Consider the following 15,316-nt stretch of genomic DNA (forward strand, 5'->3'; position numbering starts at 1 on the left):
CCCAACATGGCCGAGGAGGAGCTACTATTTAACTTCATGGACAACTTACAAAGCTGGGCCGAGTAAGAGTTGAGGAGACGTGGTGTCCAAGACCTAGCCACGGCCATGGCGGTAGTCGAGTCCCTGGTAGATTATAGAAGGGGAGACTCCTCCAAGCCAAAGCCACCATCCAAGGGTAACCAGGCCAAAGGTGGGGGAGATAAGGGATCACAAGGCCACACTTCTAAGGAAGGATCAAGCAAAGGCCCTAGTGGCAAGGATGGCAAAGGCAAGGATAAGTGGAAAGAGTTCACACCCAAGACCAATTGCTTCCTGTGCGATGGTCCGCACTGGGCACGGGACTACCCTAAGAGGAAAGCTCTAAATGCTATGATCGAGGAAAATGAGCAGGAAGGCGATGCTAAGGTGGGATCGTTGCAGCTCCTAAATGCCCTTAAGGCCAAGCCGATGCCTAAGACACCTCAAAGCAAAAGGCTAATGTATGTAGAGGCCCTTGTGAATGGGAAGGCCACCAAGGGCCTAGTGGACACTGGTGCCACTCATAACTTTGTCTCGAAGGATGAGGCAAGAAGGCTGGAGCTCCAAGCATCCAAGGAAGGAGGATGGCTCAAGGCAATCAATTCAGCTGCCAAGCCATCACATGGAGTAGCTCGCAGGGTGACTATGCACATAGGCTCATGGGAAGGAAGGGTCGACTTCACAGTGGCACCCATGGATGACTTCAAGATGGTGCTAGGGATGGACTTCCTATAGAAGGTCAAGGCTGTGCCACTGCCTTTCCTACGCTCAATGGCTATCCTAGAGGAGGAGAAGCCATGCATGGTCCCTACGGTCACCGAAGGTATGCTCAAGACCCCTATGCTATCAGCTATGCAAGTTAAGAAGGGATTAAAGAGGAAAGAGGTGACCTACCTCGCCACCCTAAAGGAAGAAAGGGATGATGGGTCGGGAGAACCCATGCCTAAGGAAATCGAGGGGGTCCTTGATGAGTTCAAGGACGTGATGCCGCCTGAGTTGCCTAAAAGACTTCCTCCTAGGAGAGAGGAAGATCACAAGATTGAATTGGAGCCAGGAGCCAAGCCCCCTGCTATGGGGCCATATAGGATGGCACCACCCGAGCTGGAGGAGCTAAGAAGACAACTTAAGGAGTTGTTAGACGTAGGGTTCATCCAACCATCCAAGGCTCCCTATGGCGCGCCGGTCTTGTTTCAGAAAAAGCACGATGGATCCCTACGGATGTGTATCGACTACCGAGCACTCAACAAGGTGACGGTAAAGAACAAGTATCCTATCCCGCTCATTGCTGACTTATTCGATCAACTTGGAAGGGCAAGATACTTCACAAAGCTAGACTTAAGGTCAGGCTACTACCAAGTCAGGATTGCGGAGGGGGATGAGCTGAAGACCACATGTGTGACCAGGTACGGCTCATACGAATTCTTAGTGATGCCTTTCAGACTCACCAACGCCCCAGCAACGTTCTGCACCCTCATGAACAAGATCTTCCACCCATACTTAGACAAGTTTGTGGTGGTATACTTGGATGACATAGTCATCTACAGTAACACCCTAAAGGAGCACGTAGAGCACTTGAGGAAGGTCTTTAAGATCTTGAGGCAGAACGAGCTACACGTGAAGAAGGAAAAATGCTCCTTTGCTAAGGAAGAAGTGAGCTTCCTAGGGCATCACATCAAGGATGGCAAGCTAATGATGGATGATAGCAAGGTGAAAGCCATCCAGGAATGGGATCCACCAACCAAAGTACCTCAGCTCAGATCTTTCCTTGGTTTAGTTAATTACTACCGGCAGTTCATCAAAGGTTATTCGGCAAGGGCAGCTCCACTCACTGATCTTCTTAAGAAGAATAAGGCATGGGAATGGGACGAAATGTGCCAACAAACCTTTGAAGATCTTAAGGGGGCTGTAACTGAGGAGCCGGTGTTGGCACTACCCAACCACACCAAGGTTTTTGAGGTACACACAGATGCCTCAGACTTTGCTATTGGGGGAGTCCTTATGCAAGAAAGGCACCCGATCGCATTTGAGAGTCGCAAGCTAAACGACACAGAGAGGCGTTACACGGTGCAAGAAAAGGAGATGACCGCCATCGTCCACTGCTTGCGCACCTGGAGGCATTATCTTCTGGGGTCTCACTTCACAGTAAAGACCGACAATGTTGCCACTAACTACTTCCAGACACAGAAGAAGCCAAGTCCTAAACAAGCTAGGTGGCAAGACTTCCTGGCCGAGTTCGACTATATGCTGGAGTATAAGCCAAGAAGTGCTAATCATGTGGCCAACACCCTAAGCCGCAAAGCGGAGCTAGCGTCCATGACGAGTCAGCCCCAAGGAGACATAATGGATCTTCTAAGGAAGGGATTGTAACATGATCCAGTGGCTAAAGTCTCATCGCCCTGGCTCATGAAGGGAAGACTAAGCGGTTCTGGGTGGAGGACGGCCTACTCTACACTAAGGGGAGACGACTCTACGTGCCTAAGTGGGGGAACATAAGGCGGAATCTGATAAAGGAGTGCCATGACACCAAGTGGGCTGGGCACCCTGGACAACGACGCACGAGGGCATTACTCGAGTCGGCTTATTACTGGCCTCAAATACGGGATGAGGTTGAGGCCTATGTGAGGACTTGTCTTGTGTGCCAACAAGACAAGGTGGAGCAACGACAACCTAGAGGTCTGTTGGAGCCACTACCTATAGCAGAGCGCCCATGGGACAGCGTCACCATAGACTTCATCATCGGGCTACCCAAGTCGGAGGACAACGGCTCTATCATAGTAGTAGTGGACAGGTTCTCTAAGTATGCAACCTTCATAGCAGCCCTGATTGACTGCACTACGGAAGAGACGGCGAGGCTATTCCTAAAGCACGTAGTCAAGTATTGGGGGTTGCCTAAGTTCATCATCAGTGATTGCGATCCGTGTTTTACCGGGAAGTTTTGGACGGAGCTCTTCAAGCTTATGGGTTCGGAGCTTCACTTCTTCACAAGCTTTCACCCACAGACGGATGGGCAAACAGAAAGGGTGAACGCCTTACTGGAGCTGTACCTACGGCACTTCGTGAGCGCCAACCAGAAAGATTGGGCTAAGTTGCTAGACATAGCCCAATTCTCATACAACCTACAAAGGAGTGAGGCAACCAATAAGAGCCCGTTCGAGCATCTAGCCACAGGGCAGCAACCGTTAACTCCTCACACTCTAACGATTGGCTATACGGGGAGAAGTCCAACAACTTTCAAGTTCGCGAAAGGGTGGCACGAGCAAGCTGACATAGCGGGCTCATACTTAGACAAGGTCGCTAAGAAAATGAAGAAGTGGGCTGACAAGAAGCAACGTCACACGGAGCACCAAGTCGGAGACATGGTGCTTGTCAAGCTCCTTCCTCAACAATTCAAATCCCAAAGGCCGGTGCATAAGGGCCTTGTGAGGAGGTATGAAGGACCCTTCCCCATACTTGGGAAGGTCGGCAAGGTGTCCTATAGAGTTAAGCTACCACCAAGGTTGAAGATTCATCTTGTCTTCCACGTAAGCTACTTGAAACCCTATCACGAAGACAAGGATGATCCAAGCCGAGGGTTGTCTAAGAGGGCACCTACAGCAGTCGTGACCTCCTATGATAAGGAGATAGAACACGTCCTCGCAGATCGGGTCACCAGGAGACGAGGTGTACTTCCTGCTACGGAATACTTAGTGAAATGGAAGGGACTACCAAAGAGCGAGGCTAGTTGGGAGCCAGCAGATGCACTATGGCAGTTCCCGGAGCAGATTGAGCGGTTCCGGGCAGAAGGCGCGACGAGGACGTCTGCGGCTTAGGTGGGGGAGAGTGTCACAAGCTGATTCAAATGAGCCTCCCCATGAACTTATATAGAGCCAGGAAGCTTCTGGAGACTCCTAGAGTGGGAAGAGTGTGGAAGGTTCTAGAGATGCCTGGAGAAATCCACACAACTCTACACTATGGTGAAAAACATGAGAGGAGTCCACAGTCTTCTAGAGAATTCCAGAGGTCTCTTGTATATCCTTGTACATAGGCTTGTACCTGGAATGATGTAGGACATTCTAGAATATACTTGAGTTGTAAGGAACCTTCCCAAGGTTCCAGAGAGTTCCATTGGTGCCTATAAACAAGTGAGGGCCTCATTTGGCCAAGGGACCAAGCAAGTGAGCTTTCAAGCACTTGTAAAGGCTTCCTTGAGTTAATAAGAGCTTCCATTCTTTATAGAGTTGCCTACTAAGCTTCTTAAGCTTTCGAGTTGTGAGCGTCTTAGCCTAGCAAGCTAAGCATTGGGAACAAGGCCGACTTAGCAAGATCAAGCGTCTTGACTTGCCTAAGTGCTGCACGAGCTTAGTAAATGACTAAGTCCGTGACACTAGGCTCTGATACCATGTGAAAAAAGAGAAAAAGGAGAATCCCTAATTTTTATTATTGAAAAACTATTAATAATACACATTGGACTTGGGTATATATATACATGTTAGTGGGACCCACAATACAATAAGGAAAGAAAAGGAAAAGTAAATAACTGAAATAACTGTACACTATGTAACAAATTACAACAATTTAATTTTGAATCATATCTCTATAGTTTTTTTTTTTTTTTTGATAGGTAAAATAGAGCATGTATTAGAAGCGCATCATATTTCTATAAATCAATAATTTAAAGGATCGTGTACAGATCAAAATTGGAATGATACTTATATTTGTAAACATTGGTGAGAAAAAGATGCATAGCTAGATTTAAGCAATAATTCATACATCCAAATCTTAGTTAAAATAATTGCTCCAACATTAAACTACCTCATACAGCACTGAAATTGCTGAGGTCATAGCCTCTTCCTTGGGAGGTTCTAAAGCCTGAAAAACAGAATGCTAGCAAATAAAACTGTTGGATAAACTTATCAGCACACACATCTATAATCTTAATATAGTATTACTTACCTTAGACAAAAATGGCTTTATATTACCCAGAGAAAGTAACTTAATTTGCAAACACAATTCTACTAGTGGCATGCGCAGCATCTCAGGTACCTTGGGGTTGAGTAGGATGCAAGTGGGATTGGGGCAAAATGATCAAGAAAGCATCAGGTTGAATTCAACAGGAAATGAATATAGACACCTCTAGACCTCTTTTGAAGCAGGGAATACCTGAAATGGCCGCAAGAGTTTTTCAAATCTATAGTGTGTATATAGGCAAAAGCAAATTCCGGGTTTTACTCGTCCAGCTCGTCCTCGTCGTTGCTTTGCATTTGCTTGAGATATCCAATCCTCAACCATGCTTGACAATTTCTAATGGCAACCAATTAGAAAACTTGGTCACCATCACCAATAAATTGATATTAAGAATTACAAGTTATAATTCAAATGAGAGATCATTATCTATAACATCAATTAGTGCTGCACAATCAAATGGAGAAGGTTTCGAAATTCAACGTGGTATCACCACCATAATAAATCATCAAAGAATAAAATTTACTAAACAGACAATGCCGAATCGGATACTATGTTTGTTTGAGATATCCAACCCTTAATCATGCTTGACAATTTCTGACTCAATCCAGTCGAAAGAAAGTGAAACTGTAGTTAAAGCTTTCTAATGCTACTAACAGATGATATTAGGTAAGCTAGATGTTTAGTTTCAGAGAAATAGAAGTGAATCCTCTGATAAGAAATTCATGGTTCATCATCTCCTCAAAACCAAGTCTCGAAAGACTGCAGTTCAAGCTTTCTAATGCCATTGACAGGTAATAATCAGTTACACGAGGAATGTCCACTTTTAGAAAAAGGAGAAGAATCCATCAGAAATCCTAACTTCATCTATGCATGCCCATTTATTCAGTTACCAAAGTGAAAGATAATAACACAGTATGGATATCACATATTGTAATGATATAACATGGAAGAATATTATTACACAAAGTGTAAATACACAAGAAAGTAGGACAAGAATCCTTTAGAAAACAAGAAAAACAAAATAATTCCTAAATTACAGATAGGAAAAAATAGAAACACCTAACAGTTGATGTTGCAGCTATGACATAATTGTAATCAAAATCTCCAGATGTTGATCCAGGTTTCATTCAGTGAGGAAGATATGCTATGGGTGGTTTATGCACTAATTTTGCTCATAATTTGATGAGACATTGTGGAAGAGATCAGGAACAATATTTAAAGGTCTCATTGCTGCAAGCTGCATAGTACTCTTCCTACCATAAGCCCATTCCCTCCCTCCCTCCACCAATTAAACAAATAAATACAAAGAAAAACAAAATAAAATTCTGGAAAAATAGATGTTTTAAAGTCAGAACTAGGTTTTCAGTTACAGGATTACACTCAAATTAGGGATAGATTCTATTTTTGAATTCTGTTTTTCTGTTTCTTATTTTTCAGCTTGTAATCTGGTTAGTCATTTATTTTCTGTTTATATAGAATCTCTATAAATACTCTGTATCCATTTACCAAAATAACAAATGAGAATTAAACTGTTTCTCAAAAAACGCGTCATGGTATTAGAACTCAGTTCCCTAGTGGAATCAGAAAAAGAATTTTTTCTTTTGGCCTTAATTGTCGGAAGAATTCTTGAGAGCTTACTGGCCTTAATTGTTGGAGTGGGAGGTGCATTTACTGGCCTTAATAGCTGGAGTAGAATTTTTTCATGACTTTTTCATTTGTAAAAATTGTAGATTTTCTTTTTTTTATTAAAAAACAAGATTACCTGGGTTGAGAGGCGCCCATCCCAGCAGATCACCACCCATAGATTGAACGGGCAGAATTTTCTTTGATGATCCCAATCAGTGAAGTTGTATATCAAAGGAAAAGGAAAACTCTAACTATTTTAACGGGTTCAACAAAGGCATCGAAGAAAGATGACCCACATTTCAGACCTGGGTTTCAATAAACTTCATGATTATGTCATGGTCAGTGAACTCTATGAAACTAGAAATGGGTCATCCTCTATGAAACTAGTAAGGAACAGTTATATTCAAACCCAAAACCTCAAAATCTTTCATCCTCTTGTTCTTTAGCTCAGAAAGGTAATTTCCTCAATGCACTAAATGTTTCTTTGCAAACTTGAGCACCATGGATTGACTCAAGTGCAACTGATCACATGCTGAGTCTTTTTCAATTGTTTTCTTCATATACTCCTGATGGTTCTTTGTCTTCAATAGCAGGAAAAGGTTTGTTAGGGCATTATATTTTCAGTTTGTTTGTTGGCAATTTTATTCTCTTTTGTTCTGGCATGGGAACCTTTTTAGATAGTGACTTACTCTCCATTGAACACTCAAGGTTATTGTTCATTTAACCAAATTGTCCTAGGTAAGCCTGAAAAGGTTTGTTAGAGGCAAGTTAGCATTTAAAAAAGGTAAGCATTGGATTGGATAGTTATTTTTGGTTAAAAACGTTTTAATTTTAAGTTTTGGCAAAACAAGACAAGTCAAGCGTTGAAGCCACCACTCAAGCAATGGTTAAGTCTACTCGAGCGCTTGTTCCATTCTACCATATTCTAGTAGTTCTCTTTTTTGAAAAAATGACAATTTATTTTTTATGGAAAATCTTATTATGATCCTCTGGGTCTATGAACCTATATATACCTTTCCTAAACTCATTTTAGGGTTTGATGCTTTTGTGAGAAAAAACTCTAACTTGTTTTGTTATTCCAAATCTCTCAACGACTCGTTTTTATCAAATTTTAGGTTGTTGGAAGGACCTGCATCCTCTCAGAGGCTGAGGCAAATCCACGAGAGCATTAGAGGTTGTGCGTCGCAAACGTGGATCATGATAGAGGTACTAGAAAGTAAGTCTTAGGATAAGCAGCCAGGTAAACCTGTGTATCTTGATCTCAAATAGTGGATGTTTGATCCGAAGTCTTAGACCTTGTGATTTTTTATCTCCACAATTAGTGTGGAGGTTTTCTACATAAAATCTTGTGTGTTGATGTTTCATTGATCATCTTTAATTTGCCAGGGTTTGATTGATTAAAAAAGGTTTAGATCCTTCTCATAGGTTTAATTAGGTTAAGTTTTTCAATTCTTATATTAAATTTTTTTAAGATCACCCATTCACCCCTTTTTGGGTGTTACTCTATTGGACATAGGTTTTTTCAAGGTATAATCATTGTTTCAAAACATTTAACACTAATCTTTCCTGCAATCTTTTGTCAATCAAAAAACTACCAAAAGATTTGAATTCTTGCCTACAATTTGTGAATTTTAGGACCCATGTTCAAGGAAGATGATTGACAATGTTACAGAGGTTGATTGATTGTACTACTTTGAAGGTGAAACTATCATGAGTGGACAAGCTCAAGGAGCAAGTAGTGAGATTTCTTTTTCTATTGAAGATGAAATAAAGTTAAGGCACTGTTGAATAAAATGTATTTATAGTGTACAATCTTTCTTCCCTTTCTTAATATAGGTCACATATATGGTAGTTAGTTCAATCTAGCCTTGTATATATATTTCTCTATTATAAGAAGTTAACAATATGAATGAGAATTAAGGTTTTTTCTCTCTCTCTTTAAACATGGTATCAGAGCCAAGGGAGAAAACTTTATTCTTTCTGGTTTACCCGTATAGTTAATTCCGGGAATCCGTCCAGTGACCGTGTTTCATTCCGGTCACCTTTTCAATCCCCCAAAGCTTTCCAGTCAGCCATATCATGGTCAGAAAACCCTCATTACCGTCAACATTTTTCCGGCAATATTTTCTGGTGACTTTTCCGGCGACTTTTTTCCCCGACGATATTTTCCGATACCGACCACATCACCAAGAGCGCAAAGAGGAGATCTGCAACTTTTCTCAAAGCACCGGAGCCAAAAACCCACCCACACGCCTCCCACGCGCCATTTTTCTCCGGCGGCCTGAATCCCATGCGTCGCATGGCCCATTTTTCGGTGCCAAGCTTCTTCTAGCAGGCTCGTCCGGCGCCGTCTTGCACTTCTAAGCCTCTGTCAGTCCTCTCCGAACCCCGCTTCTCCATTTTTTTGGCATTTCAAGCCTCCACGGGTCTTCTTTCAGCCTCCTCCGGCCTCTGACGGCAGCTCCCTTCCTTGGTCGAGACCTATGTGTGCCTTGGGAAGGCCTTTTCTTCATCTCCAGTCACTTTTCTCCTTTATTTGGGTCCCAACATACCAGGTTCTTCTTCCACAACTGTGATCCGACCTCCCTTTAGGGCTCTCTTCGATCCAAACGTGATTCAATCTCAGGTGAAGTGGATATGGCGACTAAAAATCCTATTTTTACATCCGTCATCTCTGGATCTCCTACTCTCACATCGGAAAAATTGATTGGCAGTGAGAATTATCTCTCCTGGTCAGCGTCCGTGGAACTCTGGTTTATGGGACAAGGTTATGATGATCATCTTGTTACACCTAAGGATGCTATACCTGATGTTGACAAAGTGCAATGGAAGAAAATCGATGCACAATTATGCAGCGTATTATGGCAATTTGTTGATCCCAAAATTTTACATCATCTTCGTGCCTAGAAAACCTGCTTTAAATTTTGAACTTAGGCTAAAGGATTATACACGAATGATATTCAACGATTATAAAAGGTGGTTTCTGATATTATTCATGTGAGACAGCAGGACATGGATCTGTCTACTTATATTGGCCGGATTGCGTCTCTTAAGGAGGAGTTCTTAACTTTGATGCCCTTCACTAATGGTGCTGAAGCTCAACAAATACAGACTGACAAGTTCTTTATGGTGTTAACCCTCATTGGCCTCTGTCCAGATCTTGAGTCTATCCGAGATCAGATTCTTGCTAGTCCATTAGTACCATCATTGGATGATGTGTTCGCTCATCTCTTACGCCTCTCCTTTACTCAGACCTTGTCGACTGATGGTCCTTCAGATTCATCTGTGTTAGCATCTCATACTAACTCTTGAGGAGGACGTAGTGGCAATCGAGGTCGAGGACAACGTCCTTAGTGCACCTATTGTAATAAGCTTGGTCACACTCGAAATAGTTGCTATTAGTTACATGGACGGCCTCCTCACACTGCCAAAATTGCTCAGTCATCTGATCCTCTGCTATCTCGACCTGACTCCGCTACGAGCTCCACATCTCAGAGTATCACCCTTACTAGTAGTGATTATGATGCCTATCTCCGATATCAGGCAGCCGCATCAGCTTCTGTTGCTTCTATTGCCCAGACCGCTAATGCCTCTGTCTGCTTTACTCAGTCTCCTTCTCTTGGCCCATGGATTCTAGATTCTGGAGCATCTGATCATATCTCTGGTAATAAACACATTTTCTCCTCTATTACTACTACCTCTACCTTACCTACTATTACTTTAGCTAATAGTTCCCAAACTATGGCTAAAGGTATTGGTTTGGCTCATCCTCTTCCTTCCCTACCTTTCCATTCTGTCCTTTATGCCCCTAAGTGTCCTTTTAATCTTATTTTCATCAGCAAAATAACTTGCACTCTTAACCGTTCTATCACTTTTTCTGATAAATCTGTGATCTTGCAGGACCGGAGTACGGGGAAGACGATTGGCATAGGGCGTGAGTCTCAATGCCTCTATCACCTCACATCACCTTCATCTCCTGCAACTTGCATTTCCACTGATGCTCCTCTTCTCATTCATAGTCGTCTAGGTCATCCTAGTCCCTCCAAGTTCCAGAAGATGGTCCCTCGTTTATCCACTTTGTCGTCGCTTGCGTGTGAGTCGTGTCAACTTGGGAAACATACTCGTGTCTCATTCCCAAAGCGTTTGAATAATCGGGCAAAGTCTCCTTTTGAACTTGTCCACACTGATGTTTGGGGTCCGTGTTGGACCGCGTTTACTTTAGGATTTCAGTATTTTGTTACTCTCATTGATGACTATTCAAGATGTACTTGGTTATTTTTAATGAAAAATCAAGCTGAGTTATTCTCCATTTTCCAAAAATTTTATGCTGAAATCCAAACACAATTCAATGTTTCTATTCGAGTGTTACGCAGTGACAATGCTCGGGAATATTTTTCTACACCCTTTACTTCTTTTATGTCCCAACATGGGATCTTCCATCAGTCATCTTGTGCTCATACTCCTCAACAAAATGGGGTTGTTGAACGTAAAAATCGACATCTTGTTGAGACAGCTCGTACCCTCCTTCATAGTCATGTTCCTTTTCGTTTTTGGGGGGATGCTGTTCTTACAGCCTGTTACTTGATTAATCGTATGCCCTCATCTATATTACATAACCAAATCCCTCATTCCCTCCTTTTTCCTACCCAACCTCTTTATTTCCTTCCTCCTCGTGTTTTTGGTTGTACTTGTTTTGTTCATACTCTCACACCTGGACAGGACAAGCTCTTCGCCAAGGCTACGAAATACATCTTCTTAGGATACTCTCAACTTCAGAAGGGCTATCGTTGTTATTCCCCTGACACTCATCGTTATTTTCTCTCCGCTGATGTCACCATCTTTGAGGACTCTCCATTCTTCTCATCCTCTAAATCTCTTCCCATTTCTGGAGTATTGCCACTTCCCTATATATCCCCCCCTTCAGATGCGCTTTCACGTCCTCTTCAGGTTTATCATCGTCGACATCGTATTGTTGCTCCTCCTCTCTCTTCAGCTGAGGTACCTGATGACTCACCTCCTGTCCCACCGATTTCTCCTACCCCAACCCTATCATCTACTAACCATTTGCCTATTGCTCTTCGGAAAGGTAATCGATCCACTCGTAATTCTCATCCTATTTATAATTTTTTGAGCTACCATCGATTATCTTCATTCTATTCTGCATTTGTCTCTACTTTATCCTCTGTTTCTCTTCCTAAGAGCACCAGTGAGGCACTTTCTCATCCTGGGTGGCGACAGGCAATGGTTGATGAAATGGCTGCTCTGCACTCCAATGGCACATGGGATCTTGTTTCTTTACCTCCTGGTAAATCTACAGTTGGATGTCGTTAGGTCTATACTGTTAAAATTGGTCCTGATGGTCAGGTTGATTGCCTTAAGGCACGCTTGGTTGCTAAAGGTTATACTCAGATTTTTGGTTGTGACTATGGTGACACCTTCTCTCTTGTTGCCAAAATTGATTCTGTTCACTTATTTCTCTCCATGGCAGCTATGTGTCATTGGCCTCTTTATCAGTTGGATATTAAGAATGCTTTCCTTCATGGTGAACTTCTCGAGAAAGTGTATATGGAGCAACCACCTGGTTTTGTTGCTCAGGAGGAGTCTGATTTAGTGTGCAAGTTACGCCGCTCTCTATATGGCTTGAAACAGTCTCCTCGGGCATGGTTTGGGCGTTTCAGTTCAGTTGTTCAAGAGTTTGGAATGCTTTGGAGTGAAGCAAATCATTCAGTTTTCTATCATCATAACTCTTCGAGCCAGTGCATCTATTTGGTAGTTTATGTGGATGACATTATCATTATAGGCAGTGATCAGGAGGGTATCCAAAGACTAAAGCAACACCTTTTCAACCACTTTCAAACCAAAGACTTGGGCAAACTTAAGTACTTTCTGGGACTTGAAATAGCTCAATCCAGTTTAGGTGTGGTTATGTCACAAAGGAAGTATGCCTTAGACATCTTGGAAGAAACAGGTATGTTAGAATGTAAACCTGTTGACACTCCTATGGATCCAAATGTCAAACCTGTACCAGGATAGGGGGAGCCTCTAAGAGATCCTAGGAGATATCGACGACTTGTAGGCAAACTGAACTACCTCACCATCACTCGATCAGACATCTCTTTTCCTATGAGTATGGTTAGTCAATTTCTACAATCACCATGCGACAACCATTGGGATGCTGTGATCCGTATTCTTCGATATATTAAAGGAACACCAGGCCAAGGTATGTTGTATGAAGACAGGGGTCACCCCAAATTGTTGGTTACACAGATGCAGACTAGGCTGGTTCACCCTCAGATAGGCGTTCCACCTCAGGGTATTGTGTTTTTATTGGAGGTAACTTCATATCCTCAAAGAGTAAGAAACAAGATATAGTGGTTAGATCAAGCGCCGAAGCTGAGTATCGAGCTATGGCTTTGGCAATATGTGAACTCGTATGGTTGAGGCAACTCCTTCAGGAATTGAGATTTGGAAAAGATGAACAGATAAAGCTAGTCTGATACAATCAGGTCGCATTACATATTGCATCCAATCCAGTCTTTCATGAAAGGACCAAGCATATTGAAGTTGACTGTCACTTCATTAGAGAGAAGATCGCATCAGGGTGTGTTGCTACAAGTTTTGTTAATTCAAATGATCAACTAGCAGACATCTTCACTAAATCTCTCAGAGGTCCTAGGATTAAATACATTTGTAACAAGCTTGGTGCATATGACATATATGCTCCAACTTGAGGGGGAGTGTTGAATATAATGTATTTATAGTGTACAATCTTTCTTTCCTTTCTTAATATAGGTCACATATATGGTAGTTAGTTCAACCTAGCCTTGTATATATATTTCTCTATTGTAAGAAGTTAACAATATGAATGAGAATTAAGGTTTTTTCTCTCTCTTTCAATAGGCCCCATTGGCTAGGCTATCATAGTTTTCCATATTTAAAAGCTTTGTTTGCTTTATTGTTCAACAATAAAAACCTTTTTATTGTTTCAATGTGAAATTTGCTAGTTGTCTAAGCATCATCATGCATTCTTTCCATCAGAGTCTTACAAGAAATCTAATCCTTTTTTGCTTATACATGGTGACATACAAGGACCTCCTCATGTGACCAATATCACAGGGACTAAGTGGTTTATTACCTTTATAGAGGACCATACAAATGTTTGTTCGGTATATTTCCCAAAAGAAAAGTCAAAATTTGAAAAAACATTAAAAAAATTCCATGCCATGGTTAAGACCCAATTCTAAGCATAAATACAAACTCTTAAAATTGACAATGGGACAAATATTTTAACTCTATTGTTGGAAATTTTTTATTAAAGCAAGGGACTATTCATTATTCCTCTTGGGCCCACACACTTCAAAAAAATGGGATTGTGGAAAGAAAAAATAGGCATCTTTTAGATGTTGCCAAAGCACTAATGTTTACCATTAGGGTTCCTAAACCTTTCTGGGGTTAAGCAATCCTCACTACTTCCTCCTCGATTAACTAAATGCCTACTTTGGGTCCTTAAGGTCAAAACCCCTCCAAAAAGTTTCTCACACACCTATCGCTACACAAAAATCTTCACATCTCTTCTTTGCAAAGTGTTTGGGTGTATGGCATTTGTCTATGTTCATAATCACAATAGAAATATACTTTATCCTAAAGCCTTAAAATGTGTCTTTCTAGGTTATTCTCTAACTCCAAAAAAGTATAACAATTATGATCTTATAACTAGGAAATTTTTTGTTAGCATGGATCTTACCCTCTTTGAAAATAAAACCTATTTTCCCAAATGTTTTCTTTGAGGGGAGAAATTTAATACAAATGATCAATTTTGGGAACCTGTGGCATTGCCTCTTGTCCATACCTCATCTAGACTGAGGACTCCTAGCTTGAGTCCTAAATCTAAGGTACAAACAATGAAAAATCAATGATAATGCGAGATCCATTGCTAGCTAAACAACAATCCAAGTCACATCTTTACTCAAGATAGAAAAACCTAAAAGCGGTGGAAAATCAATCATCTAATCCCTACCAGGAGTCAAAATCGAACATAGGTACTTAGGAATATATAATTACTCCTAATCTTTCTTTTGTTGTTCCTCATGTTCCTTTATCTAGTCAGGAAAATAATTATAAAGATCTCGATGTTCCTATTGCTATTAGGAAACTAATTCATTCATATACTATGCATCCTACTACTAATATGTATCATGTCATAGGTTGTCTCCTTCACATAAAGCTTTTAACACTAATGTGTCAAGCGTAGTGAAGAAATTTAAGGGAGAAAAAAAAAAAAAAAACTTGTTTTCTCTATATTCAAAAATGATTATAGTACCAATATTTATACATGAATGGCTGAGGTCATTTGCCTTAAAAAAGAAATCAAATTCTCGATTTTACAAGAGAGAGTCTCATAAAATTAGTGAATAAAATTAGAATAGGAAATATAACTATATCACAACTATGACATGGCTATAACACAGCTATATCATAGCTATGACAGCTGCAGTTGTAACACAATTGTTAACATAGCTATACATTCCGGATTTCCACACTCCCCCTCAATCAAGGTTGTAAATGTTAATTATTTCCAACTTGAATCTCAAATTTTCAAAGTTGGTTCTAGAAAGCGTCTTAGTCAAAATGCCTGCTATCTAGAGAGCTGTTGGAGTGTATACTAATAAAATTGTCCCTTCTTCTATCTTCTCCTTGATAAAATGGTAATCTATTTCCACATACTTTC

General features: G+C 41.2%; 1 protein-coding gene across 2 annotated transcripts in view; it reads right to left on the reverse strand.

Annotated features, from left to right (window-relative positions):
- Positions 1-15,316, reverse strand: part of LOC117926240 (DExH-box ATP-dependent RNA helicase DExH7, chloroplastic) — a 98,941-nt gene that overhangs the window by 29,022 nt on the left and 54,603 nt on the right. For both annotated transcript variants that reach the window (XM_034845322.1, XM_034845321.1), the window contains exons 22-24: positions 5,158-5,298; positions 4,951-5,040; positions 4,810-4,866 (exon numbers count right to left, since the gene is read on the reverse strand). In XM_034845322.1, coding sequence (XP_034701213.1) covers positions 4,810-4,866; positions 4,951-5,040; positions 5,158-5,298 — 288 coding nt within the window. The remainder of the gene's footprint in view (positions 1-4,809; positions 4,867-4,950; positions 5,041-5,157; positions 5,299-15,316) is intronic.

Source organism: Vitis riparia, chromosome 12 (assembly GCF_004353265.1).
Source record: "Vitis riparia cultivar Riparia Gloire de Montpellier isolate 1030 chromosome 12, EGFV_Vit.rip_1.0, whole genome shotgun sequence".
Lineage (NCBI taxonomy): Eukaryota > Viridiplantae > Streptophyta > Magnoliopsida > Vitales > Vitaceae > Vitis > Vitis riparia.